A 25,923-nucleotide genomic window follows, 5' to 3' on the forward strand; every position below is an offset into this window, starting at 1 on the left:
GTGGCCGCGCGTCCGTTTGCCCCAACAAACGGCAGCGCTGCGCCCAACGCCCCTCGCTCCTCTTGTCCCCCCTCCCGGTTTTTCCCCAATTCTCAACAAGTTCATTGAGGCAGGCAGCATTGAAATCTCAATCACAGAACCCTCTGGTCCCAAACGTCGCTCGTGCACCCTCTCTCACACAAAGCGCATTCTGTATAGCGTTTTTGCCGTTTGGGTACACTCTTCCAACACACTCTCTGACATTACATCTCAAGCTGCCTCCATCTCTACAAAATTCAGAGAGAGAGAAAGAGAAAGAGATGAGAGAGAGAGAGAAAGAGAGATGAGAGAGAGAAAGAGAGAGAGGAGAGGGAGAGAGAGAGAAAGAGAGAAAGAGAGAAAAGAAAGAGAGAGAGAAAGAGAGAGAGAAAGAGAGAGAGAAAGAGAGAGAGAGAGAGAGAGAGAGAGAGAGAGAAAATCAAAGGGAGAAACAAAGAAAACACAAAGGGTGTGTTGGTGTGCAAGGTAAAAAGGTTAATAAGGTTGGAGAGCTCGAGGTACCAAGTGTTGCCGGCACCCCTCTCTGTTTCTCTGTGTGTGTGCCCGTTGGTCACCTCATCTCGGCGCTCTGCTACTCTGCTGCTCTGCCGTTTGTCGCCGTGTGTGTGCGTGTGTGCGGGGAGAACAAGAGGGTGCTCGGCTCGGCTTGAGCAGTTTTCATAAACCGCGATCGGTGCGTAGATTTGGTATTCATGCTGCTTTGGGTTGTGGCTGGCAAGGCTTTTCCATGTTGTTCGCGGGGTGTGCCTTCCCTTTGCTACTGTCATGTGGTCATGTGTGTGCGTGTGTGTGTGTGTGTTGTGGCCGCCGTTTTGTTGTGTGTGTGCGTACAGTGGCGCCGCCGTTGTGTGCAGGCAGGTGTGTGTGTGCGCGCGAGCGGACCTTTGCCTGCTCCGTGCTTGGTACCAGCTACGAAGCGGGTGGATGATCCCGATGGATTGCGTTGGATCTCCACCCGCTTCTGTTCAGAGGTTCCACTGGCGGTTGCCGTTTTTGATCTCGTGTTTCCTTCCTCCACACCGACATGACTGCCACACCCTCCTCGCGCAGAGCTCGTCATCTGACCTTGCCATCCATGCTATCCCGCTCCTCCGTACTCATGGTCTCATGCACTTTCAACAACACAACGACCCCAAACCAGTGCTTGCTCACCTGCCTCGTTTTACGTTGCCTCTGCCGTTTTCCACACCTCGTTCCCTACCTTGTGTTCTCTCTCTCTCTCTCTCTTTCTCTTTTTTTTTTAAATTTTTTTTTTTTTTTGGTTTCATCTCGAGGAGGGTGCACGAGCGCTTCCTTCCCTGCCAGGGCAGGGCTTGTAGCGGCGCCATCGTGGCTGAATGTTTTGTTCTTCAATGCTCTGTGTTTTCCATTGCGCTTGGTTTTGTGCCGCCCCAAGTTTTTGACCACTTGTAGCAGTGTTCCGTTGCCAAAGACGCAGTGGCTCACTGGTCTCATCGCACCCCATGTGCCTCTTGTCCACAGATTTGGTCCTCACCAACTCAAGGCTCTTCTTTTTGAAGGAGCTCTCTGCAGCGCCCTTCATCACTCCTCCTTCGCCTGCCCTTTTCCTCCACTCTTGTTTCCACCCGTGTGCCCCAACGGCCTCAAGATGGCGGTACGCTCGTCCCCCCTCCCTTTGAGCCCCTCAAATTTCAGTCCATTTTTTTTTTTTTTTGGGTTTAAAAGTTGGACCCTCTAGTGCTGGCAGAAGCTGAGCCGTGTCCTCGTTCTTTCAATCACAAAGATCAGCAAATCTAACGGCGCCATGACCCGATTGGCATGTGAATAGGAGAATCGGGAGAGCTCTTGGGCTTTGGCCCCGGCTCGGGACTTGCATGTCCTTGAGAAGGAGGACGTGCCGGACCACGTTCTTGACGGCGTGACTTTCCGACCAGACCTTGTCTCTAACCCGGAACTGCGCCAGAGGGCGCGCTCCTCGGGTTATGGTCGTGAGGCCGTAATGCAGACCAAGGTGGTGCTGGAGGACGATGAAATTCGCCCCTGGCATGAGGTCCCCACTTTCCGTCCTGAGCTTCCCGAGGATCCCAAGCGCAAGTCGGCTTCTGGCAGCGGTTACGGCAAGGTTCTGCCTGTCGTCACCCCCAAGACTCCGGAGCGCCCCTCCTTCAAGCCTGAGGTGAAGCGCACTCAGTCGGCGCAAAAAATGTTGCAACGCACCGCCTCCTCTGGTTACGGTCGCGTGACCGCTCAGTCTCCTCGCCCCAAGTCAGCCCCAGAGACACCCTCGTTCCGCCCGCGCTTGAGCAAAACCTCTCGCCTGCGCTCCGAGGTCAAGTCCTCCGGCTACGGCAAGGTGCTGCCGCCCCGCAAGGAGTCAATCGGCACCCCTGAGCCCAAGTCCCCCTACCTGCCACGTTACACCCTCCTCATGGATCGCCCCGAGCCCAAGGCTGCAGAGCCCGATGAGCGCGAGTCTGCCTTTGTCTTGGATGGTGTCGCCTCCTCCACTCAGAACCGCCTCTACACTCCTGTGGAGAAGCCCAAGCTCTCAGCCAAGCAGCGCGAGCTGCTGGACAAGGCTCCTTCAAGCGCCTACGGCATCAACTCACCACCCGTCACGCCGCGCCGCGAGCCGGCGCCTGCACCACGCTCCTTCAAGCTTGATCGCTCCAGCGTGCTTGACGAGCCCCTCGAACCCTTTGCCACCAAGACGCCGTTGGCCGACAAGGTGCGCTCCTCCAACTACCGCAACTACCGTCCCGAGGTCAAGCCCCGCCAAGAGCGACCTGCTTCCGAGTCCCAATGGGCCCTGGCGTCCAAGGGTGCCTGGAGCGATCAGGTCGAGCCCGTCCCCCGCAGTCATCTGAACGATCAAGTTCAGTCCCACGGCTATGGCTCGGTTTCCCCCGCCAAGGGCCCACGCTATGAGGTGGCCGCCAAGCCCTTGTGGCTGCCCAACAACAAAGCCCACAAGATGACACCTCCCGCGCCCATCCCTCGCTCCCGCCTCAACGACCAGGTATGACCACACGTCCGCACTCTTGGCGTCCAGCCAGTGTTTTTACATGAGGGAGCAGAGGCGTGCCCCCTGCCCATTGGCGCTCATTTGTCTTGCACGTGCGATGGCTCACCATGCTTTTGTGCTCTGCTTTTTGCGCGTGCGCGCCTGGCTTGTTCGTTGCAGGTGCAAAGCCATTATGGCAAGACCTATGATCCCTCAGCGCTGTATGCATTCAACGGCGACGAGGAGTTTGATGATGAGATTGCTCATGGCTCTCGCCGCATCAATGGTGCCAGCCACAACGCGAGCTACGAGAACGGTACAGGCGTGGATGAGGAGGAAGATGATATTGAAGCTTACTAAGCTCATCATCATTGGTTCTCGTTGTTGATGGCGCTTCGTCTCGATCTGCCATCTTATATCTTCCTGGGTTTCCTTTTTCTAGACCCATCCTTGTGTGATCACCATCAACCTTGTTTCTGTGCCTACAAATTCTCATGCTTTTTTTTTTCTCTTCTCGTCTGGAGTACATTGTGTGTTGCGACGTGTCCGTACCTCATTCCTTCCTCTTTGTTTGAATATTGTTTTCCTATCCTCCTCCCCATGCCACTCTGCGATCCCTTTCCCCTCTTTGGGAAGGATGTGCCTTGCCCTCACACATGTTGCGTTGCGTTTTCAATCGCGGCTTTTAGCGGCAATTATGAGTGTACTTGTCGGGCGCGCGCTTGCATTTGTACCGAGCGCAGTCAGGACGCTCGGGAATACTGTTTTCATCCGTTGTCGTGTGATGGAAATTTCCTTGCGTGTGCACACGGTGTCTCCTTGACCCGGCTCTTTTTTTTCTCCCAATTGAATAAGTGAAGAAAAGAGATTTGAGCGTCAGGTGGAGACGTGCCGCTTTTATCCTTTACTCTTTTCGCCGCTCACACCCTCGAGGCAGGATAAGTTGCTGCATGCCTACGCGAAACTTTCACAAACCCCCTTGCCTATTACATCCAATCGCCACAAATAAATTTTTTTTTTTTTTTTTTTGTTGACAGCTCTTCAGCGTGCCTGAACTGCTCACGTGTGTGTGTGTGTGTGTGTGTGTGTGTGTGTGTGTGTGTGTGTTTTCACATCTTTCGAATTGATAGATGTAAAATACTTTGTACATTTTTTGTTGTTGTTGTTGTTTGAAATTTTGTGGCAGCGGCCGGCGGATGCCATCACGTCTGGGGGGTTGGGCCAAGGGGGGTGGCGATCTGGTTGCTCCAGATCTTGAGCTGTTGATAGCATTTGTCTTGCTTCTGTCGAGGTCAAGAATCAGACCGCTGCCATGGGCGATGTGATTGTCGGGATTCTTGTGGTGGTGCTGGGCGGAACCCTCAGCGGCTTGTTTACGGCGCCCATGAGCTACAACAAGGGCTGGGCTTGGGAGAACGGCTGGTTGATCTACTCTATTTATGCCATGGTACGGTGGGCCTGTTGCCCTTTTTAAGCTGAACCATCCTCGATCTTGCTCTCGCTCTGTGCCAAACTCACGCCAACCGCCGCAACCATGTGGCTGGACGTGGCAGCTGCTCTGCCCTTGGATCTTTGCATTTTATGCGCTGGACGATCTGCCGCAAGTTTATCAGGAATCGCCCGCCGAAGCCATTGGTGCAGCTATTGTTGGTACCTTGTCCACCCGGATTCTTTTCTGCTGGCACCGTCCAAGGCCTCTCACTCCGGCTCGTCGGACGCACTGCAATAGGGCCTCGGGTGCTTGTGGGGCATTGGCTCCGTCTTATTCGGCCTCGGAGTCGATGCCGTGGGTCATGCTCTAGCTTTTGCCATCATTTTGGTGTGTGATGAAATTATTTGCCATGCCCACAGGCGGCCGTCACCCATCCCTCATTCCCAATGGGTTGCCTGCCTGCTTGCATGTTTGACTGGCCTAACCCAACGGCGTCCCGCGCGCTCGCGGACATTGATAGGGGTTGACCTCAGCCATTGGTGCTGCATTGCCCTTGGTGATTCTGCATCCGGATGATATCGGTTCCCGCACTGGCATCTTTACTTGGTCAGTGCAAAGCCACGACGACGAAACCGGGTATCAGGGGCCTTGATCACTCACTTGGTGCGGCTGCACGTTTGTCACGATAGGGTTGCTCTGGGTGTGGTCATCATCGGTCTAGTCGTGCTAGCCAAAGCGGGTGCTCGCCGCGAGCGGGAACAAAAGGTTGGGCCCAGCACGCTTGGTTTCTGCTCCCGGGACTAGACAACCCTCTCACTGCAACGGTGCCCCTCACCGTGCACGCCTCTCTTGAATAGGCTGGCGAGACAAAGCCCCTCCTACTGAACGATGAGATTGCCGTCTTGGACAGCATCTCTCACCAGCCGGGCCACGCCTCCTTTGCTCGTGGCTTGATTATCTGTCTCATCTCTGGCCTAGCGTCGCCATGCTTGAATTTAGGCATTACCTTTGGCGAGTACGTTTCACGTTTTCAGATCTCGTCATCGTCGTGTGCTCGATTCTTAGTCGGTGCAAGTCGAGTCGCCTCACCCGACCTCGATTCAACGTGTGCTGTCTTGAATTCCAGCGATGTGAGCAAGAAGGCCAAAGATCTCGGTAACTCAGCAACCTTTGCCGACAATGCTACCTGGTGCTTGATGTGGGCGGAGGAGCCATTCCCAACGTGCTCTACTGTCTCTATCTACTCACCAAAGTCAGTGTACCAACCACTCAGCACAAGCAGTGCTCCTGGCATTGCATCAAATGCCAGTCTTTGAGCACCTCTCATGTCCCATCTCAACGCTTCCTCGCCTGCCTGCTTGACGGCTGAACTTTGCAGAATGGTACTTGGCACAAGTTTGGTCAAGCAAATACACAGTGCGATCCGCTGCGCAACGCCGCCCGGAGTGCACTGGGTGGTGCGCTTTGGTTTGGTGGGAATACCATGTGAGCGCCATGATCCACATTAAATGGCCTGCTAGCTCATGTATGGTCTGGACTGTGACACTAACGCTTGCCATGAACTTGCCCTTGCGCCTTGATAGTTATACAGTGGGCGCCTCGATGATTGGTGACTTGGGCACAGGTATGGATTTCGTCAGCGGGCCTTGCTTTCTCGCTCCTTCGCTCCTCTTTCTCAATCTCGCATGGTGCTACGGGGTTGCCTTAGTTGTCGGTTGGCCAGTCATGATGATCAGTATGATCATGGCAAGCAACGTGTTTGGCCTGTTCCAAGGTCAGCCCGACCAAAGTTCACTCTGGCAGGGCACAGACAGGACACGACACGCAGGCACTCACAGGGCATGTTGCGGCCATTGATTGGTTCAACGCAGGCGAATGGAAGGGCACCTCTTTTGCAACGCGCGTCATGGGTGGCACTGGTTTGCTGATTCTATTTGGCGCAGTAGTCCTCGTGGCTTTGGGCTAGTATGCGAGGGCCAGGTCTCTCCCCAGTGTCCTTGTTTTTTTTACATTGGAGACAACGTTTGCCCTAGCTTCACGGCAGCAATCTGGATTAGCAAGTTTAGTGTCATGTCAATGAGAGAGAAAAGGCAACGAAACGTGGAAAAGAAAAAAAGAAAAAGAAAAAGAAATAAACAGGCCCACAAGCCACTTTGTTTTAGAATAGATGCCTGCTTCAAGGTCTCTTACATCTTGGAATTCATGCTCAAGACCGAAAACAACCAGTCGCATCCGATCCAACTGTTAGTTAGCAAGCAAACCTTGCGCTGAACATGTTTAGATTGCAACAGAACCTAGCATACGTGGTTGCAAAAGAGGGGTTGGTGTGGGCTGACAGTTCGCCCTGGCAGCGCCAGCACTCACAGCGGCCGCTCAAGACAATTGAGTGGAGTTGAGGGGCCGGACGTCACCATGACGATCGATGCCAAACTGAAGCGGCGCAGCTGAGGTGCGAAGCAATGATCGCGATGTTGCGTTCATGCGAGACACATCGTTACGGTATGAATCTAGCCAAAGCCGATGTTCGTTCACAAGGTTGCGACTGTAGTTGGTGCTTGCCGAGAGGGACGGCTGTGTTGGCAGTACTCGGCGATAGGGCGCAGAGGTCGAGGGCGGAATTAGCGTGCTCGTTCGAAGCGTCGGATCGACGCGAGGTGCCATGAAAGACGACCCCGCAATTCGCTCAGAGCGCAGAGTTGTGCGGTGTGGTATCGAGGCCAAGCTTTCGTTGCCATGAGGGCGTTGCTTCAGTGCTTGTCGGTGTTCGCGCGAAGCGCGCACTTCGTCCAAAATGCTGGTGATGCCACGGTCGATTGGGCCTCCAACAGCGGGCATGTAGGAGGCATCTGGTCGATAGGACCGTGCTGCGGAAAGGGAGGCCGCAGCACCAGCGCCCAACTCAGCTTGGGCATCCAAAAGTCGCGCACTCGCATCCAGAAGAGCCTCATGGTTTTGCAGGCTGGTCTCCTCAACGTCCACATAGCGCTGTGGCAACAAAAAGTATGGCCAACGAAAGAAGCTTGGGGTGAGGGGCGGCGTGTCACGTACGCACAGAGCAAGGGCAGGCTTATCTGACATACCTTCAGGCGACCTAGAATTTCATGTGCCGGGAGCTCATCCAGGCGATCCGTTGCCAGCGTCGAGCGAAGGTTGGTGAGATCAGCACTGCGCTCATGCAGGGCTTGTTGTTGATTAACAAGAAAACGTCGAGCGCGATCGAGCAGAGCTTCCTCCCGCACCGAAGTGTCGGCGGCCGTGTCATCCGCTTGAGCGCTTCTGCTGACAGCTGCACGAGGCGCGTTGTCCCCAGAGCCGGATTGGTTCAGATGCTGATTCAACGACGAAAGCAGGGCACTCATTCGCGCATCAACTTCAGCCATGTCCGACTTCTGAACATCAGGGGCGGTCGCTTTTACACTAGCCCCCGTGCCTGCGCTTGGTGCAGACACAGCGTTTGCAGCTGAAGCCGGTGCCTCGGCCGCTGCCCCGGGTGCGGGGGCAGCGGGGTCTTTGGGCGAGGGAACACTTTGCCTCGGTTGGGCCGGTTTAGCTGATGGGGGAGGGGCTGCGAGCTCGTCGCGTCGACGCTGTAGCTCGGCAGCAGCTTCTTCGCACTCTTGTCGTGTGTCCGCGAGCTGTTCCTGCAGCTTGATGACGTCCTGTTGCGCCTCATCCAGCTCGTTGTTGATCCGCTCGAGCTCTTCCCGCTTGTCCTCCAACTCTCCGTCCAGAGTGGATAGCTAGGGTTGCATCAGATCAGAGGCATACAGGCAGTCACTTGCCCAGGTGCATGTCAACTGGTGGTGGAGTATGCTTCGTACCTCTTCCTGCTCATTGGCTTGCAGATCACGTCGACGCTGCTGGGCTGCCTGCAGATCTTCCAGGCAAGCAGACTCCATATCCGAAATTTCGTTCTGCAGATGCTTGATGCGAGCCTCGCCCTCCTGACGAAGCTGCGGTGATTGCCGGCAGTCCCAAACAAGTTGAGTCGAATCGTGTGAGCACTCATCAAAAACGCAACGCCTCGTTCAGTTTCTAGACATGGTTGAATCATGAAAGCTTCAAAACATGGGCAAGGCGCACCTCTTGTTCGCGCTGTGTCAGCTCCGTCGCCATACGCTCCTCCAAAGCACTTCGCTCTGTCGTGTGCTTGGATTTGAGAGTTTTCAGCTCAGACTCTAGCTGAGTCTTGGCCTCGGCAATGTCTTGCTCCAGCTGGCGTGTCTCCTCGGCACGGCGCTGCTCAAACTCTTCACGCAGAGTGACCAATTCCTGTTCTTGCTCGGCTTGGCTGGCGGCGCGTCGTTCCTTGCGCTCTTGTTCGAGCTCTGTCTCCAGTTGCGCGAGAGCCTCCTCCTTGGCTTTGGCTATTTGTCGGAAGAGACGGCGTAGAGACTGTGAGAGTAGCCCGATTCATCAAGGCAAAGCACCAGATTCGAAACTGATTCCTGGCCCACGCAGCAGCGTACCGGCAGCAATCTCGTCTTCGATCTCCGTCCGCTCGGTGGCGTGCAGTTCTGAGAGCTGCTTACGCATCGCCTCCATAGCCTTGTCGTGCACCGACACGAGGCGGTCCCGCTCCTCACTCATACGCTGTGCGTGTTCCTTGGACAAGGTTTCCTATTATGTGTGTGAAGACGATCCATCATGAACACAATCACGGGTAGAATGGGCCATGTCACTCCAATCAAACCTTCGCGCGCATCTCCCCGTCTTGATGAAGCCACAACACAGGAAATAGGACAAAATAAAAAACAAAAACCAAAAAGCAAAACAAAACAAAACCAAGGGCAGCCGACCTTTTGAGTCTTGAGCTGGGCTTCGAGATCAGAGTTGGATGCCTCAACTTGTTCCTGAGATTCCAGGATAAGCAATGACCAACCCACAGTGAGCAAAAATGCAAAGCCATGTCTCCGGGACGGACAGTGGTCAAGAGCCATACCCGCAGGGCACTTTGCTGCTCGCGCAATAGAGCCAACTCCTTGTCATTGGCTGCCTTGAGATCTGCCAGTGCCTTTGCATGGTCTTCTCGAGTGGATTTGAGCTCGTCTTCGTGTTGTTTTCGAAGTTCATCGGCTTCCTGCTGCCATTTCGTTCTGCACGATCAGCAACAAGGTCAGGCGCCACGCGTCAACGTTGGAAAAGCAGGGCGATGGTAGCAACCATGTTGAGAAGGCCGACGCGGCCTGGTTGCGACGTACTTGTCTTGTTCAAGTTGGGCCTGGTCAGCCCGCAGCTGTTGGCGCGCATCATCCAAAAGAGCAGCTTGCTTCTCGTGCTCAGTGCGAAGTGCCTTGAGTTCATCATCCAGCTGTTGCCGCTGATTGCCCTGCAGTCGCGGGCATGTATTCAATACGACTGACGCGTCAGTGCGTGCAGCATGGCTCAGGTGGAGGCAAGACTCGATGGAAACGCACCACTTCTTTCAGGCGAGCCAGTTCTGCGTCGCTGTCTTGTTCAGCTTGACGCCGGGCTTCCTCAAGCTTGACGGCTAGCTCTTGCTTGAGCTTTGCGATAGTGGCGGCATGTGCGTCTGTTAGTTCTTGCCGCTGTTGTTGCTCCTCCGTTGCCAAGCGCCGCTTCAATTCATCCAGGCGCTGGCGCTGTTCCGCTGTTAGACAGCGAGTGAATGGCAGGCACACGGCCGTGAGGCGTGGTTGCCAAGCGCAAGGATGTGGTATGTGAGCTGATACAAAGCAAAACAAACTTTTGAGAACACGTAATTCTTGGTCAATGTTGAGGTTTTCCTCCTCGTTGGCGTCACGCGAGTCCGCCTGAGGAAGAATGCGGCAGGAGGTGAAGGCGGGTACTGGCGGAGTGGGGCATGCCTTTGGTGTCGCACGAAGGAAACTGCCAATGTTAGACTGTACCGAAAGGTCATCATTGAGGTCGGCATCCAGTGAGCCCGACACGTGGGGCACCTATTGAACGGGAGCATCCCCCCACCAACAGTTGATCAGGAGAGAAGGGCGTTGGGCCACTTGTTGAGAGTAGGCAAGTTGGGCAGGTCGGTTGATTGGAATGCAGGTGGCGCTGGTGAGAGGTGAGAGCCATTGCAGGTGTGACACACCCTCATTACGGGTTCCTCGACATCGTCGTCATCGTCATCGCGGCCGCCATGGCTGTCAAAGTCGAGGTCCTGATCGTCACGGCCAGAGCTTCGTCGACTGTCGCTCCGATTAAAGAGTTCATCATCTCCCTCGTCATCATCCGAGGACATGAGGTCAGCTAGCAAGAGGGCAAGAAGTGGGGGTGAACAGAACTGTGGCACCGCTGGCTTAGATCAAAGCTGGCAGCGAATGCATGAAGCATAGACGAACCGAAGTCTACCACCTTGCCGCCACCAAATTGTTTGCTGCTTCTGTATCCACACGATGTTTTGTTGACAAGGGTCAGGTGGGAGGGTGAGTTGTGAACAACAGTGAGAGGGAAACTGCAGTGGAGCGGGGCAGTTTTGCGAGAGTTGGGACGTACGCGCCCTGGGCGGTGGCTGCCGGTGGGGGTGCATCACGGCGGCTCGGGGACGATTTGGATCGTCCATCTGATGGCTTGCCTTTGGCCTTGGCTTTTTTTTCGCGTTCCGTCTTGGCCAGCTATTATCCGGGCCAGTGTGAGGTTACCCCGCCCTTTTTTTTTTAAAAAACTGAACGATGGGTAGCAGATGGGCCATGTGTTGCCTTGCTGCCTCTTCACTTTTTGCTCTCTCATAGTGACTGGGTCGCTTCTTCTCATTCAGCATGGCAAATATACCTCAATAAAGTGACCATCCATGGGGTGATCCCAGAGCGATTCGCCCGTTTTGAAATTGAAGTAGTAAATCTCCTTGCTGGCTGTGTCCTCACTAAGTTCGAGCGCATGGCAACATGGGTATGAGTCAGCTTGAAATTTACCGGGTAGCTGGACGATGAAGGGCAGGCACACGGGCAAGAGAGAGGCCCAGACAAGGCGCTTGGCTGACCAAGGCTTCCAGTTCTCTGGCAGAGGGGCCTTGAGAGCATCACGGGCGATCCATCGCAGGTCCTGGTCTTCGTCCCAGTCTAGGCCTAGCACCTGAAAGTAGTCTTGAATCTCTGTACACATGCATGCGATGCCGCAGTGATGAACATGCAGATACGAGACAGATGTCAGGACATGGCAGATATGTTTTGCGCACGATAGCTAAGGGCAAGGGTGAAGAAAAAAAGGGCCGATCATACACACCTTCGCTGGTGGGCTCATAGTCCTCATCGATAATCTCCTCGAGCTCAACCTGTTCGGCCATGGTGCTCTGTTCCAATGTCAAGCTGGGTCGTGTAGGCTCGGTATGGCGAGGCTGAAGCAGCACGCACGAGTCACAGCTGCTGGAATCTGCCTCCTTTCAGCGCACTGCCAACAGTTGCTTTGTCGCTGGGAGGTATCGGTGAATGAAGCGCGTGAAAGCAGCTCGACTGATCGTCCAGAGGCCTGTCAGATCGATACCACCCGACCAGACCAACCCTGTTCCTGAGCCGCCAACCGTGATGTGGTGATGCGTCAGTAGATGGTCAGCCCGCAGGGGCGAGTAACAGGGGCGCGTAGCAGAGCAGACCCGCGTCTCGTCCTTCTGAGCGCATCGGTCGGCGTGCACAGCCAAAAGGAGCGAAAATCAAGAGAATTCGGCGCCAATTTTTACGCCGTTTGCTCTTGTTGTTGTGACTGCAGAAGCCCCAAGAACTACAACATATGAATACAACTACTGTTGTAATGGGATGTTGTTGTGTTGTAACCGTTTTTTCTTTGTCTCTGGCGTGTTCTCCCTCTCGTTCTCTGCCTCTGGATCTGGCTCGAGCTTGGTCTCTTTCTCTGATTTACCGCCTTTCTCGGACTGACTCGTTCTCCGTCGCTGTCGCCATCTCTGACTTCGACTCTGACTCGTTCTTGTTCTCTGCCTCTGTCTTTGCCTGAATGTCTGTCTCTTCCTTGTGTCTCTCCCTCTCTCACACTTTAGTGTTTTTGGCGCCGGAGGGTGGTGGCGGTCTTCATCGCGGGGCTGGGCGAGGCAGGATAGAGGCCAGGAGGCCCGAGCTGGCTGGCCAGCATCATGTCTTCGAATAAGCAGGAGCCGCTGGAGGATCTGCTTCGAATTGGGCGCGACCTGCTCAAGACCAAGTCAGCCGAACATCATCAGCATGTGCAGGTATGGATGACCATCCTCGCCTCGTGACCACATGAGGATCACCGCCCATGCGCGCGTTGATCCTCTGACCAACCGACCCTGTTGAGAAACGCTAGGCCAAGCTGCAAGACAATCTCGAGTTGGTGCGCCAACGTGACCGCCTTCTTTATGGGAAGCGCCTGCGCATGCGCGCCAGCGGTGTCGACCTAAAAATCGCCAAGACCCCGCCCCCGTCATTCTCGGGCTCTGTCCGCAGTCGCGAGGTGAGGCGGAGGCGGCAAAGACCGTGCACGCTGCTCCGCTCAAACCTAGCAAGGACTGCGGCTCTGGCATCCGGCCCATGATCTCTGAGTCTGGTCTCACAACACCAACTGTTTCATGCCTCATCTGCCGATGGCTGAAACTCACGGCTGGGTGATCGGTGGCTCCGCTTGATAGAGCCATGCTCAGAGCTTGTTAACGGGGCAGGCTGATAGCGTGCCTCTACTGCTCATGACCAAGCAAACGGTCTTGCCGCGCTACTGTGCCTGGACGCCGATTCGGCGCAACCTTATGGTTCGAGCAAACGCAGCAGAGCCAGAGCCTCCCTAGCCGCTTGCTCTCGCCTTGCAGAGGACGCGTCGGTGCGCTCATCGATACAACCTCTTAACCTTGCGTAGATTGAAGACGACCGCATCCTCAGCCACATTCCTTACGTGGGTGACGAGGAGACCGATCAGTTTCTCAACGCCCTCTACGAAGCCTACGATGATAACCTAGTGGGTGGCTTTGCTGCTGGCTTGCACCACCGTCACTGAGCTTCGCAGACGCCATGGCATGACTTTTCAACGGTGCATCTGCCGCTTGCTGTTAGGTGGATGGGCGCAAGGAGGATTGTCCCGCCGTGATCAATGATGTTCTCATGACGACCCTTCAGCATTGGAGCGCCGTTCATCGCAATGGAGCTGCGGTAGGACCAGCGCTCCTGGGCTGATACTGATCGAGCTGCCTTCTACTGAGTCACCTCGGCTCAAATGTCTAATCTGCCCGTAGATGCCTCCTTCAGCCAAGGCAGCGCGGGTCTTGGGCCACCTTGTTGGGCGCTCGGGCGAGGAAATCAAGGAGCGCGTGCTCCAGATCATGGACAACTGCGCGCTTTCGTGAGTCGTCCAGCGGTGATTCCTTTGTTGTTCTAGCTTGTCGTTCCATCCAAAGCTCAACACGTCCTCACCGAGATTTGACCCATGATTTCTTAGACCCACGGGCCAGCGCGCCGAGTTTGGCATGGCACCGGATGCAGATACGCCCAACCTGAGTGTCACGGCAGCGGAGCTGGTGGATTCTTACCGCAATCTCTTTTGCCGGCGTTGTTACACCTATGATTGCCGCCAACACACGGACACAGAGCTCGAGTTTGAGCCGGGCTTGAGCCCGGACGCTCCCACTACGCCTTGCCGGCGCGAACCTTGTGGTGATCATTGCTACAAGCATTTCTTCCGGTCGCTGACTGAGCACAATGATCCAGCTCAGCTTGCTCTGGCAGAAAGAACCGCTTTTTGTCACAAATTAGCGCAAAGCCATGTGCTGGAGAAAGCCTCGGCTTGGCGGCCACCCCCGGTCTGCTCGTACGTTGTCGCATCGACTTGGACCCGTCTCATGCTTGCAATTTATTTACTGCAATTCTTGGGGTGCTGCACTCACTACTCGCGTACGTTTGCGGTTGGGAATGGTTTCCATACAGTTTTGGTTCAGAAATGAAGGCGGTCCATGTCCCCTCCAAAGCAACGTCTAGTTTCATGGAGAGTCTCAAGCAATGTCGAGCTTGCCAGCGACAGCAAATTGCTGATGGGTTCGAATGTGGCTGTTGCCAGGTTAGCTGGGATCGCCGATCGGCTTTTTTTGAATGTGACAATCATGGTGCTGTGGCCCTCCGAGTTTTCCGATGGGCACCTTGATCAGGTGCCCATGAACCTTTTTGATGGGCCGTGGGACGCTGATCATGGCATGCTACCGTCATCTTCAACTCCACAGGCATATTTGTGTCATGATTGTGGCCAGCGTTGCCCGCTAACGCTCTTGCAGGCGCGTATCCGCGGCAAACTGCTGCAGGAGGCGGCGCCGGACCTTCATGGCTTGGCCGAGGACGCTCTGGCACATGCATGCCTAGAAAGAAAAGAGTGTAGAGAGCCGGGCTCACCACCAGCGAAGCGGACCAAGTCCAATACCTCGGTAAGGGGTTTTTTTTCCGAACAGCAATGAAAAGGAACGCGGGACGGGGGCCTTGAAAGGTCTGCCCGTCCTCAAGCGTTATCTTGATGGCTGACTCGAACCAGCGTCGACCGTTATCTCATCGGTAGCTCAATATTGACAACTGCCAGGCATCTACACTCGACAAGTTGCGAGCTCTGCTTCAGCGCGAGAGCAAAGTCTTACAGAACCCGGCGAGCTTGGGGAAGGAGCTGGCCCCAATCCTTGAGCAGGTCTGTAGATGGAGTAGCTGGCTGGTGAGGCAGAGGTTTCTGATGGGACATTCGCTGACGACGCTTTTCGCCTTTTCTTTTAGATTTTGACCTTGCTTCAGCCCAAGAGCCAAGCATGGACGCAGGTAGGAACTTTGGGATAGCCGTCTTATTTTGCGCATTGGTGTTACTCCCAAAAATCGGTGCTGATGGCACATGGGGCGTGGTGGATGGATTTTGCGTAGAGAGACATGAGTTTGTTCGAGGTTGGGCAGTCGATATACGGTTATGACTATTGCGAGCTGAGTCGCTATATTGGAGGCGGAAAGACTTGCGCACAGGTCTTTTTACTAGCCGCCCACAAAGATGCCAGTACGGCGCTGCCTGCCAATTATGGTACCGAAGCAGGTACAATGACAAAGGACCCCGCATCCTCGACACTCCGGCTTTACCTTTCTATGCATGTATGGCTCGTCTTCACATATCGATCACAATGTGCTTGGCAGGGCCCGTGGCCGTGCGGCGGAAGCAAGCCAAAAACTCAAAGCTGAGGCAAGCTCGTTTGCTTCGGGCAGTGAGGGACCGACTTGCACTTTTTTTTGGTGAGAGTGCTGTTGACGCCCCCCGCAGTATAACTCATGAGCATGTTTGCAATGGTTTTGGTTGCGTGCTGCCTGTAGCAATCGAACCTCCAAGGCTCTGCGCAAGTTGGGGTCGCAGGCCAAGGGCAAGTCTTGCTTTGTACAACCAACGCAGTCTCCCAGGCCGTTACGTCGGAGGTCGAGTGAGGATTCAGTGTGCATCAGCACCACGTAACCTTTTTTTTTGGGTTGTTGTTGTTGTTGTTGTGCACGTAGGTACTGGGACACCCCAGCACTATACACCATGCTACCACCCAGGGCGACCCTGCGACCAGGACTGTCCATGTGTGCAGAGCCAGAACTTTTGTGAAAAGTACTGTCAATGTGATGCCTCTTGTACGTTCCGCCCGATGGGCTGACCTCTGCTCAAAGCCCTTGCTCTAGATTTTGCCCGTGCTGTTGACGGGCTGCATGTGCTTGCCGACAGGTCCTCGACGATGGCCCGGCTGTTCCTGCCGCGGCGACTGCATGACGAATCGCTGCGCATGCAAATGCGCCGATCGGGAGTGTGATCCTGACCTCTGCACAGTGCGTCTGCTCGGTCCGACGGTGCAGTCGAGAAGCTTGGACTTGATTCATCCGACTCACCTCGGGGCCGTGATTTAGAGTTGTGGGGCAGGATGCGAAACCCACTCGAGCTGCTTGAACGTGGCCATTCAGCGTGGGCAGCACGAGGTGGGTCATGCCTACCGCATGCTGTGTCGCGCGCACAATGTCGTTGCACCGCGCTCGTGATGCGATGCGTCTTGGCTCATAATGATCCTACTTCATTTTCTTTGCGCGAAATATGATGTGTTTTTTGGGTTAGCACTTGTTGTTGGGCCCATCCGATGTTGCAGGATGGGGCGTGTTTGCAAAAAACTCTATCGCCAAGGGCGGTTTCATCAGCGAGTACCGAGGCGAGGTGCGTTGGGCTGCATGCTGCATGCTGTGTGTGTGTGTGTGTGTGTGTGTGTGTGTGTGTGTGTGTGTGTGTGTGTGTGTGTGTGTGTGTGTGTGTGTGTGTGTGTGTGTGTGTGTGTGTGTGTGTGTGTGTGTGTGTGTGTGTGTGTGTGTGTGTGTGTGTGTGTGTGTGTGTGTGTGTGTGTGTGTGTGTGTGTGTGTGTGTGTGTGTGTGTGTGCCTTTTGGGGCTGCCCAAGCGCACAGCTTTGTTGAGTGCAGTATATACTTTCATCCTTTTCATTCTACATTGTCTCTCTGTGTAGATCATTTCGCAAGAGGAAGCCGACCGTCGCGGCAAGGTCTACGATCAACTAAAGTGCTCATTTCTCTTCAACTTGAACCAAGGTAGGTGGCTTGTTCATTTGTGTGATTTCGGCCAAGACCCTTGTACCCTTGTACCCTGAAGAAGGCCTCACGTTTTGTTGTCGGTCGGGCCGAATGATGATGGACACCCATGCGGTCAGAGTACGTGGTGGATGCCACGCGCAAGGGCAACAAGATTCGCTTCGCCAACCACGCCAATGACCCGAATTGCTGTGCGCGTGGTACGTGCAGCCATGCAGCAGCCTCGTTGGCTGCTTTGAATGTTTCATCCAGTTGACATGTGTTCGCGCGTTTTTAGTGATGATGGTTGCGGGCGAGCACCGCATTGGTATCTTTGCCGAGCGTGACATTCCAGCCGGCCGTGAGCTCTTTTTCAATTATCGGTACGTGGCTCAAGCAAGGATCGCACCACACGTGGGGGGTTTTCAATTTCACTTGTTGTTACGCTGTTTTGTTTGTCTAGATACGGTCCCACCGATGCGCTCAAGTACGTGAGTGTGGAGCGCGACCAAGAGGAGGAGCCGGTCGAGTAGGGAGGCGTGTGCGTAGTGGTGACTGCAATGTCACCTTTGAGGCCAAACTTGGAAATCGAATACTCTATAAATAACGGCATCGTCCCAAAATAGCGATGTCACGGTCTTTTCTGAGTTTGCGCTCTCTCTCATCCCACACACGCACGATGGATCGTCCTCACACCCACTGGCGCAGTCAAGCCATCCATGCGATCGATGCGATCGAGGCTGCCTGGGTGCAGCTTTCATTTTTCTCCTTCTCGTACAGCTAAAAGCTGGCTTGACATTGATTGGGTCCAACCCCTCTCCGATTTTACCGGCGTCACCATGGCGGTCGGCACGGCCGGAAAGCCGCAGGCGCGGCTGACGGCCACCATCTTGCGCCATCCCTTGCTCAAGCGCCGAGTGCAGGTGCGCGGGCAACTGCATCTCGCTGCTGGCCCGGTCGATCCAAAATTGCCGGAAGGGACCGTGCACTACATCCTGGTGCTGGATACTTCCGGTTCCATGGCAGGTCGCCCGATCAGGGAGATCAACACCGTGCTGCACGAGTTGCCGAAGCGCCTGGAGGGCAACGCCCGCGTGCACGTCGTGTCCTACAACAGCACGGCCAGTCTGTACCCGGATGCCCGGCTGGAGGATATGGAGCTCCGTGGCATGGGTCTCACCTCTTTCATGTCAGCCTTTCATGGTATGATCCGCCTTTTGGAGCAGCTCAAGCCCCAAGCCCAAGACAGCGTGCGCATCTGCTTCATGACGGACGGTGAGAACACGCGCGACTCGTACGATCTAGCCATGATCGAGCTGCGAGAAGCGCTGAACGCGCTCAATGTGCGTGCATGCGTTGTGGACGTGGTCGCCTTTGGTGTTACCCGGGTTCATCAGCTGCTCGAGACGCTCCGCGTCATGGGGCAGCAAGAGGGCGCCTACCTGTATGCCAAGGGCAGCGATGGACCGACGATCCTGCAAGAGATGATGACGCTCATCCTGGACTCGGCGGGCTTTGCTTCACGCTTTGAGAAGCGCATCTCCATTGATTGCCAGCCGCTGGGCCTGTCTGGCCTCACCGTCTCAGCGATTCAGCAAGAGCAAGCAGAAGCAAGCGGATCCAACCAGGAGCCGCGTGCACAAGCAAAGCACGATGGCAGGGAGACCGCGGACGACAACGACGGCAACGACAGCCTTTACGGCTTCTCATGCTGGGCCTATGAGCCGAAGCGTGAGGGATCTGATGCGGGCTGGGAGGCCATGTCTCATCCCGTGGATGTGATCCTGCCGGACGGGCTCGATGACGGGGCGGGCCAGCCGCTGCGGCTGTCTGCAGAGGCCACCATTCACACACTGACCGAAGCAGAGCGCCTCTACTACGATATCCTCCTGGACCAGGTGGACGCAGAGATTGACCGCCTGTGTTCCATCAAGGGTCAAGCCTTGGAACTAGACCAGCGGCGCGACGTCGAGGCCCTTCAACACAAGCTCAACGTTTGCGGCCGCGTGTATTCACGCCACGACTTGGGTCGCGTTCACCGCGCGGAGCTCCTGACGCGCCGCATGGAGGTGCAGAGTCGCTTGGATGAGCTGCATCAACTGATCATGTCTGCGGCGCGTGCTGCCAACTCGGACGAGGTCTTGTCGCAAATGTCCAACCTGCGCTTTGCGGGCAAGCTCAAGGCTCGGCGTCAACGCGTCCTGGCTCGTCGTGTGGCTGACAATAGTAGCGAACAAGACTTGACGGCTCAATTGCAGCAGCTGTATGTGCGTCTGCCCGCCAAATTGGATTTGGACCCGGCCATGGACAAGTACTTTAGCTGCCTCATGAGCCAGGCCACCCTGAGTGAGATTTTAAACGACACCGCGGATAATGTCCTGGGGTTTGGCTTGTCCATTCGCCGTCCGGAGGCCATGATCGATGCGCCGTCGCTGGTTCACGTGGATGAGGTTTGTAGCCCCCCTATCGCCGTTCTGGACCACCGCTCTGAGCACAGCTTACGCCTCACGCCCCTTGCGGCTTGCGTGCAACCCGAAAAAAAACACCTTTTTGTAGATCAGCCTCACGTTTTTGTCTCGCGAGTCCATGCTTGATGCGCTCAAGTACAAACTCTCCATCGCTGACCAGGTTTGTCCGACCTACCTTTCGGCTGCACTTTGGTTCTATGCTTTGGTTCCTGCGCAGACGGTCCGCCAAACCTCAGCTTGCCTTTTGCCTTTTGCTCATCGGCCTTGCCTCTTGCTTAGCTGGCGGCACACGGCGGCTTTGAGATGCGTTTGAGCACGCCGGCCGCCATGACGGTTGGCGCAGCTCGCGAGCCCATCAATGCGTGGCTGCCCCTCTACATCCATCCGCTGCACTGGGAGCGGGCCAAGCTCCTCCTCAAGCCGTCACTGGGCTACTTTTGCTGCTTGGACCCCTTGGCTTTTCACGAGTATCAGCTGGACGTGCCCTTGGTTGTACTGGCCACCATGCTGGTGCGTCTTTGCACGCAACCGGTGCAGCGCGGCGCCGAGCTCTTTGTTTCTTTTCGGCGCACCTGCCGCGCCTTGGCTGAGGACTTTGGCACGCTGGCCACTCTGCGCGAGAAGCTCAGTCTTTTTTGTACACAACCTGAGCACGTACGTTTTAGCACCCCAAAGCCGACCCCTTGTTTGCTCCATGCGCCCGAAACTGACACGCTCGCACGCTCACGGCTTCTGAATGTTTCACCCACCATCGGACATGTACATGCACAGCGTTTGAAGCACCACGTTACCAACCCGATGACGCTGTTGGGTGCTTACTTGATCTTGGACGCGGACGAGCGCGAGCATCTCGAGGCAAATCATTTCTCGCAAAAGATGGGTCTCGAGCTCCTACGCCGAGGCCTCCACGCCGCCTACGAGGTACACCACGTCCACTCCAGAGCCATTTCTGCTGCTTTGCCCTGCCTGTGTGCTGTTCCAGCTATGTTCCTTCTCTGGTCAACCGGTCCCTTGTACCAACTCATGCTCCATGTGGTCTGGTGCGGCTTGCTAGGCGGCGGGTCCGGGTACCCTGACAGACATGGCTGCACGCTTGGTGCTGGGCCATAAGGATCAACATTTCTTGTCGACAGAGGATGATGCCGTCGCGCAGCTGGTGACCCTGATGAGCCAGACCTCAGCTCATGACGACGACGACGATCAGGCGGACGGTGATAACCATGGCGACGGCCAAATGGCAGGGGACCAGGCCTTCAGCGAGGCTGGGCGCCAGGCTGGAGATGACACGTCAAGCAGTTCTGATGCGTGTGCAGCCACTTATCGATTGGACCAGACGGGTTTCAACGCTGAGGTGGAGGCGCATCCCCTTGTTCCCATGACCCTAGACAACGCCACACGCCGCGCGCTGACGGTGGTTGCACAGAGCTGCTACAACGCGGTGCCGGGGCCCAACATCCAGCAAAAGACCGATGCGGCGCGTGCTCGCGTCGAGGCCTGGTGGGCAGAGAACCAAGCGCTGGCCCGGGCGAGCCTCGGCAGCGAGGAGATGCAGGAGCTGCTCGCGCAGCGTGATTGCTTTTCAGACGTCAAGCTGGAGGCCCTCGCGCGCATTCTACGTCGCGGTCGCGCCCATCAATACCCCCAACCGGCCGACATTCTTGCCTTCAAGAATGTGGCCGCGCTTCTGGGTGATGACGACGACGATGACGCTGGTGATGGCAACCAAGCCTCGGGCGTGAGCCAGCTGGAGGTGCAGGCGGTGCGTGTTCGCGCAGCGCTGGAGAACTTGGCCCGTGAATCAACCTTGCGCGACGAGTTGCAGCTCTGGTCGGGCACCGTGCCGGTCACGGCCCACCAGTTGCGAGGCTTGGCCCTTGGAATCCTTCAAGTACATACCAACAAGTCGGCCCGAGCAGCTGTGGCTCGCGAGGGCTACAGGGATGTGGACGCTGTCGACTACGCCCAGCGGGTGATTGACGATCAGCTTTCACGGCTCAACGAGCGCGAGGAAGCCAACCTCGAGCAGCGGTGTCGACAGGCCTGTGTGCCGGCCGTTTTGGGGCACATGCTGCGAGCGGAGGATATGGATATATTTTTAGGCTTGCTGGTAACCCTATGCTCGGGTCGTGATCAGGCCTACCGTGAGCTCTGGGCATTGCTCCTCAGCGATCGCACCCAGCCCCGTGCGCTGACCGCCAAAGTACGCCTGGTTCTCACCGGCATGTATCGTGATGCGGCCGTCTTTGATCGAGGCAACCCGAACTTTCCCTCGGGCACTGCTGATGAACAGCTACGCAAGCGCCTAGGAGAGTATGACTACCTGGACGTTCGCAAGGCATGCTTGGCGCGGGTGCGCTATCATCAGTATCGTGAAAGCGGCATTGCCAATCGTCACGGCTCGAGCAACGAGCATCCCCACCTCTACTGGAAGTGTGCTCTGTGCCGGGCCAACAACCATCCGTTTGCACGCTTGGGTCTGGAGTAGGCCCCTCCTCTGTTTGCCCTTTTCTCGGGCGTGGGGTGCATGTTAATCATTGACCTTTTCCTTCGTGTCTAGCAACCTGATCTCGCTGTTGTCTCTGTACATGTCGTCGTGTAGTCGGATGTATGCGCATCTCTTGTCACCAGGTTGTTTGGGTTCGAGTGCTGGGCAGAGCCCAAATCGGTCGCTCAGTGAAATTCGGGGTTGGAAGGGGGTTTTTTTTTCTAGTCAATCTGTGAGTGTCTTGTCGCCGAGAACCTCAAGTTACATGCTTGCGTTTTCCCTCCTCCTCTCATCAATCGACCAACGAATGGCCATGGCGCAAAGACGAAAGACACACGCTTGGGTGGATGCACGAATATGTTGACACTGGTTCGATTTGATTTCTTTTCGACGCAGCTTTTCAATACCTCTAGTGCATGAATCTATCTTGACGCCATCTTTGCGCCAGAGAAAAAAGCAGAAAAATAAAAAAAAAAGACGTGCATGCCAAAGGCCGAGGGTGTAGGGGAATGGGGGAGAGCGCCACCGTGCATCATTTGTCAAAGCCTTGGTGCACCATGAGGCCGACTCCCCATTCGCCCCCGAAAGGCTGGGAAGTGCCTGCACGTTCAAACGGGTTGCTACTTAAACGGTCTTGAGCAGCTCTGCGCGTTCCTTTTCAATCAGGTCTTGCCAGTACCAGCTGTAGAGGCGTTCTCGATGAAATCCTCGGGCAAGGAGATCAGCGTGGGCGGCCAGCGCCTCCTCATATTTGAGATCTTCCCACTTGTCCACCATGTAGGCCGGCAAATCCTCAAACAAGGCATCCATGACGCCGGTGCGCTGGCCAATGATGGGCACCTCCAGGTACATGGCCTCCCAGTTGCGGTGAGCATCAGCTCCAAATCCACGGGGTGAAGCGACGTACAAGGACTCGCGCTGCTGCTGCCAAAACTCGGCGCGAGGCGTGTTCTCGCTGCAGTGGCGCACCTGAACGCCCTCGACCATGGCATCCAGAACGTTGCGCGCGTTGATGCGACTGTTGTGGGTTTTGCGAAAGCAGACGTAGATCAGTTTGTTATGCGTTACGGGCCGCGACACGGCCTTGCTGAGAGCCTCCCACTGTTCGATCCAGTGCATGGAGTCATGACCCTCATACGATCTCTTGGTCATGGCGCTGTGAAAGTTGAAGCCAAGGGGGATGGGCTTGAGCTTGGGGTGAGGGGCTTGGTCAATGTGCGAGGCCCAAACGCTGAGAACCTTGGGGTCAGGCAGCACCTTGCCGAGTTTGGGCTCGGGTGCCTCACCCGTGCACACCAGAATAGCGCCCTTGAAGCCAGGCTCATCGTGAATGCCGGCCAGGACCTGGCTGAAGACGTGCACCGTCTGGGGCTTGTAACCAAACGTGAGGATGGATCGGCCCTCCCGAATCAGCCGCTTCGCCGTGGCAATCTGTTGGCTGATGGAGGGGCGGTTGTAGTTCATGTCAATCTCAGATACATCGCAGAAAGCCCGCATGCATGAGGTCCAGACGGGCGCATTGCGACAGCCGTCCAACAGCGTCGACTGGTTGGCCTTTTTCTGCACCAAGATCGTAGGCGCGGTGCGCACGGGAACGGCCAAGTGCAGGAGAAGCACTGTCAGCACCGCGAGCAGCGCTGGGGCCAAGGCACCGTGAGCACCCATGTTTCGGGCTGTGACCGCACAGGACAAGGGCGCCTGCGTTATGCTTCTGGCGCTTCTGGCGCTTCTAACTCACCGCACGCTATTGGCAGCAAAATGAACCCCCAACGCGTGCACGCGGTCTCAAACCAGACAGGGCTAAAAAACAAACCCAAAAAACCAAAACCCCCCAACCCATACACCTCCACCGCGAGTACACAAGATCCAATCAGGAAATCACCGCCAAAGACCACCACCGCCCAATCGGTCCCAGGAGCTCGGACTCTGCTGCTTTCAAATTCACTTTGGAGAGCAATATTTTAGAATACACATTTCAACTTAACAACGACAACACACACACACACAACACACACACACACTTGGAACATGGCGGCGGAACGGCAGGCAGCCTCGTTAACAGGGGCCGCCATCAACTTTGATCGGCTGGAGCAGTCTCTGCAACGATCGGTGGAGAAGGAAGAACGCTATTGGCGTGAGAATGACGCGAAATTTCGCGCCATGGCACAAAAGGTGGCCACGTACGAGGAATTTGAGGATATTGTCAAGGCCTCACACATCAAACCCCTGACCGAAGACATCACTCAGCTGGACCTGAAGCGATCCAGTTGGACCACCTCGGGCCGGTGCGATACAATGAACACGTCGTCCCAGCATGCACACTCTTGCTCATTCAACTCACCACCGGTGGGGCATCGTCGTTGCATTGACTCGCTTGCATGCACAGGCAGCAAGAGCGGCATCGGCGGAAACTCGTTGGCGCCGACCCCGCGAGCTCACCCGACCTGGACAACACCACTGTTCCTGCCACCCCACAAGACTTTGTGCGGCGATGGCGATCCCGGAATGGACCCCAGCGCTACAGGTGCCTCATGTCCTCTTGGCTCATTCTTGGCTCCTCCCTGTGGCACACACGCCTCACGCGTTTGTCCAATTACTCACCTCGTTGCACACGGCGGGTTTGTATCGGACTGGCTGGCTAGCCTGCTGCTGCTCACAGGTGGCCAACAACTTTTGAAACTCTTCAAAGCAGACCTTGAGTATGTTCTCTGTCCCAACCGCCATCTTTGAGACTTGGTTGATTCCGTGCCATTGCTGACCCTTTGACTCATACCGGTCTCCTTAGCCTCGCCATCCTAGCCCAGGTTCTGACCGCACTGCATGAGGTAAGCCAAACCTTCCAACTTCAATCGCCTGGCAAGACTCATGCCAATGATTTGGCTGCAGAATTACCAGAGCACAGATCGCGAGGCTGTCTCGCTCCTCCTCCGCGCCTGCGGCAAGGCTCCTCGCTTTGCCCTCGCAACCGAGTTCTTCACTCCCGATGACTGTGATGTGGTGAGTGCTTGCTATGCGTCGCCTCGCCGCCAGTGTACAGCAGTTGGCACACGCTTTTGACTGGGCGCCCTTTATTTGAGGTGCCACTTTTTTTTTAATTTTTAATTTTTGTAATATCAACTAATCTGGCGCTTGCACTCCACGACAGGCCAAGCAGTTATGGCAGTGCGTGGCCCAAGATGCCGATGCTGCAGAAGTGGACAAGTTACGGCGTGGTTGGTCGCACATTATTGACGCAGATGTTATTATGGCGGCAAAGGCCGAGGACTCAAAACAAGCTTCTTCAAACGCTGACACAACAGAGGAAGTTGATCCAAACACTTGAATTGCACGAGAAGATTTCTACCGACCCCGTCAATAGACCAGGGCGCGTGCTTCGCTCGCATGCCGCTGGAACAATGCTCGGCATTCGTCCATTTACCGGCCCACTTTGCCAAGCCGTGAATCTGTTTTGGGATCAGCCGTAATGTTCTGTACTGCTACAATCAGCTCATTGACTTGGGTCTGCATGGCAAATGAGTTGCACGTTGCCAGCATCAGGTTGGCAAGAAACAGGGAAAGGAGAAGGAAGCAAAATGGCTTTGCCGATCGTGCATCGCCCCGTAAGCCAGGGCTTACCTGCAGGCCACGGAGTTCTGCCAGATGCAACAACCGCAGCACACTGGCCGCCTTGTCTACCGCAGGATCTACTCTCGGTAACCACGGAATCGAGACAAGCGCACGCAAAGGCACAGCCAAGACAGAAAAAAAAAAAAAAAAAAAAAAAAAAAAAAGTGAGGGCCACCGAAGATGCTTGTACATTTGCAAACAAAAGGCAGCAATTCGCATGATCAAGCAAGGCCATGCCGAACCATGTGTAGAGAAGCCAAGAGGAATACTCTCGAGGCTACGGGCCTCCGTCTGTAGGCCTTGAGCGCGCAGGGTGCGGGCTTCCGTGACGACGGACGGCTGGAAGCGATCACGAATTGTCTTGGCAACCGCCTGATGGAAATGCAGCATGTGAGTAGCCACCAGACACACATGTGTACGTACAAGGCAAAAAGGGGCAAGGCGCACC

At 55.6% G+C, this 25,923-nt stretch overlaps 7 protein-coding genes across 7 annotated transcripts; 4 read left to right on the plus strand and 3 right to left on the minus strand.

Moving 5' to 3' along the window:
* Nucleotides 1-275: 275 nt before the first annotated feature.
* On the minus strand, nt 276-1,099 carry MONBRDRAFT_21838 (uncharacterized protein; the record flags this gene model as incomplete). The annotated part of the gene is made up of 2 exons (XM_001742457.1): nt 276-796; nt 922-1,099. The coding sequence occupies 2 exons, from the start codon at nt 1,097-1,099 to the stop codon at nt 276-278; spliced, it is 699 nt and encodes a 232-aa protein (XP_001742509.1).
* A 900-nt stretch (nt 1,100-1,999) lies between these two features.
* On the plus strand, nt 2,000-3,364 carry MONBRDRAFT_4731 (uncharacterized protein; the record flags this gene model as incomplete). The annotated part of the gene is made up of 2 exons (XM_001742002.1): nt 2,000-3,019; nt 3,185-3,364. 2 exons carry the CDS (start codon nt 2,000-2,002, stop codon nt 3,362-3,364), a joined length of 1,200 nt encoding a protein of 399 aa, XP_001742054.1.
* An 859-nt stretch (nt 3,365-4,223) lies between these two features.
* Nucleotides 4,224-5,752, plus strand: MONBRDRAFT_30717 (uncharacterized protein; the record flags this gene model as incomplete). The annotated part of the gene is made up of 7 exons (XM_001742003.1): nt 4,224-4,451; nt 4,558-4,650; nt 4,734-4,823; nt 4,957-5,042; nt 5,126-5,201; nt 5,294-5,451; nt 5,563-5,752. Exons 1-7 carry the CDS (start codon nt 4,317-4,319, stop codon nt 5,750-5,752), a joined length of 828 nt encoding a protein of 275 aa, XP_001742055.1. The 5' UTR covers nt 4,224-4,316.
* Nucleotides 5,753-11,168: 5,416 nt separating this feature from the next.
* MONBRDRAFT_13726 (uncharacterized protein) lies at nt 11,169-11,697 on the minus strand (the record flags this gene model as incomplete). Its single annotated transcript, XM_001742458.1, has 3 exons — nt 11,169-11,277; nt 11,395-11,506; nt 11,637-11,697. 3 exons carry the CDS (start codon nt 11,695-11,697, stop codon nt 11,169-11,171), a joined length of 282 nt encoding a protein of 93 aa, XP_001742510.1.
* Nucleotides 11,698-12,495: 798 nt separating this feature from the next.
* On the plus strand, nt 12,496-22,226 carry MONBRDRAFT_30718 (uncharacterized protein; the record flags this gene model as incomplete). The annotated part of the gene is made up of 24 exons (XM_001742004.1): nt 12,496-12,591; nt 12,687-12,833; nt 13,009-13,125; nt 13,230-13,328; nt 13,424-13,519; nt 13,603-13,709; nt 13,806-14,174; nt 14,291-14,420; nt 14,632-14,778; nt 14,907-15,029; nt 15,113-15,154; nt 15,254-15,416; nt 15,866-15,985; nt 16,077-16,190; nt 16,489-16,763; nt 16,856-16,937; nt 17,057-17,137; nt 17,215-17,299; nt 17,380-17,445; nt 17,704-19,366; nt 19,473-19,544; nt 19,664-20,038; nt 20,156-20,305; nt 20,439-22,226. 24 exons carry the CDS (start codon nt 12,496-12,498, stop codon nt 21,867-21,869), a joined length of 6,150 nt encoding a protein of 2,049 aa, XP_001742056.1. The 3' UTR covers nt 21,870-22,226.
* Nucleotides 22,227-22,926: 700 nt separating this feature from the next.
* MONBRDRAFT_21843 (uncharacterized protein) lies at nt 22,927-23,534 on the minus strand (the record flags this gene model as incomplete). The annotated part of the gene is made up of 2 exons (XM_001742459.1): nt 22,927-22,970; nt 23,000-23,534. 2 exons carry the CDS (start codon nt 23,532-23,534, stop codon nt 22,927-22,929), a joined length of 579 nt encoding a protein of 192 aa, XP_001742511.1.
* A 363-nt stretch (nt 23,535-23,897) lies between these two features.
* Nucleotides 23,898-25,191, plus strand: MONBRDRAFT_21844 (uncharacterized protein; the record flags this gene model as incomplete). Its single annotated transcript, XM_001742005.1, has 5 exons — nt 23,898-24,154; nt 24,256-24,393; nt 24,655-24,694; nt 24,756-24,866; nt 25,015-25,191. The coding sequence occupies 5 exons, from the start codon at nt 23,898-23,900 to the stop codon at nt 25,189-25,191; spliced, it is 723 nt and encodes a 240-aa protein (XP_001742057.1).
* Nucleotides 25,192-25,923: the final 732 nt, after the last annotated feature.

The sequence above is a fragment of the Monosiga brevicollis genome, genomic scaffold (genome assembly GCF_000002865.3).
Source record: "Monosiga brevicollis MX1 MONBRscaffold_2 genomic scaffold, whole genome shotgun sequence".
Lineage (NCBI taxonomy): Eukaryota > Choanoflagellata > Craspedida > Salpingoecidae > Monosiga > Monosiga brevicollis.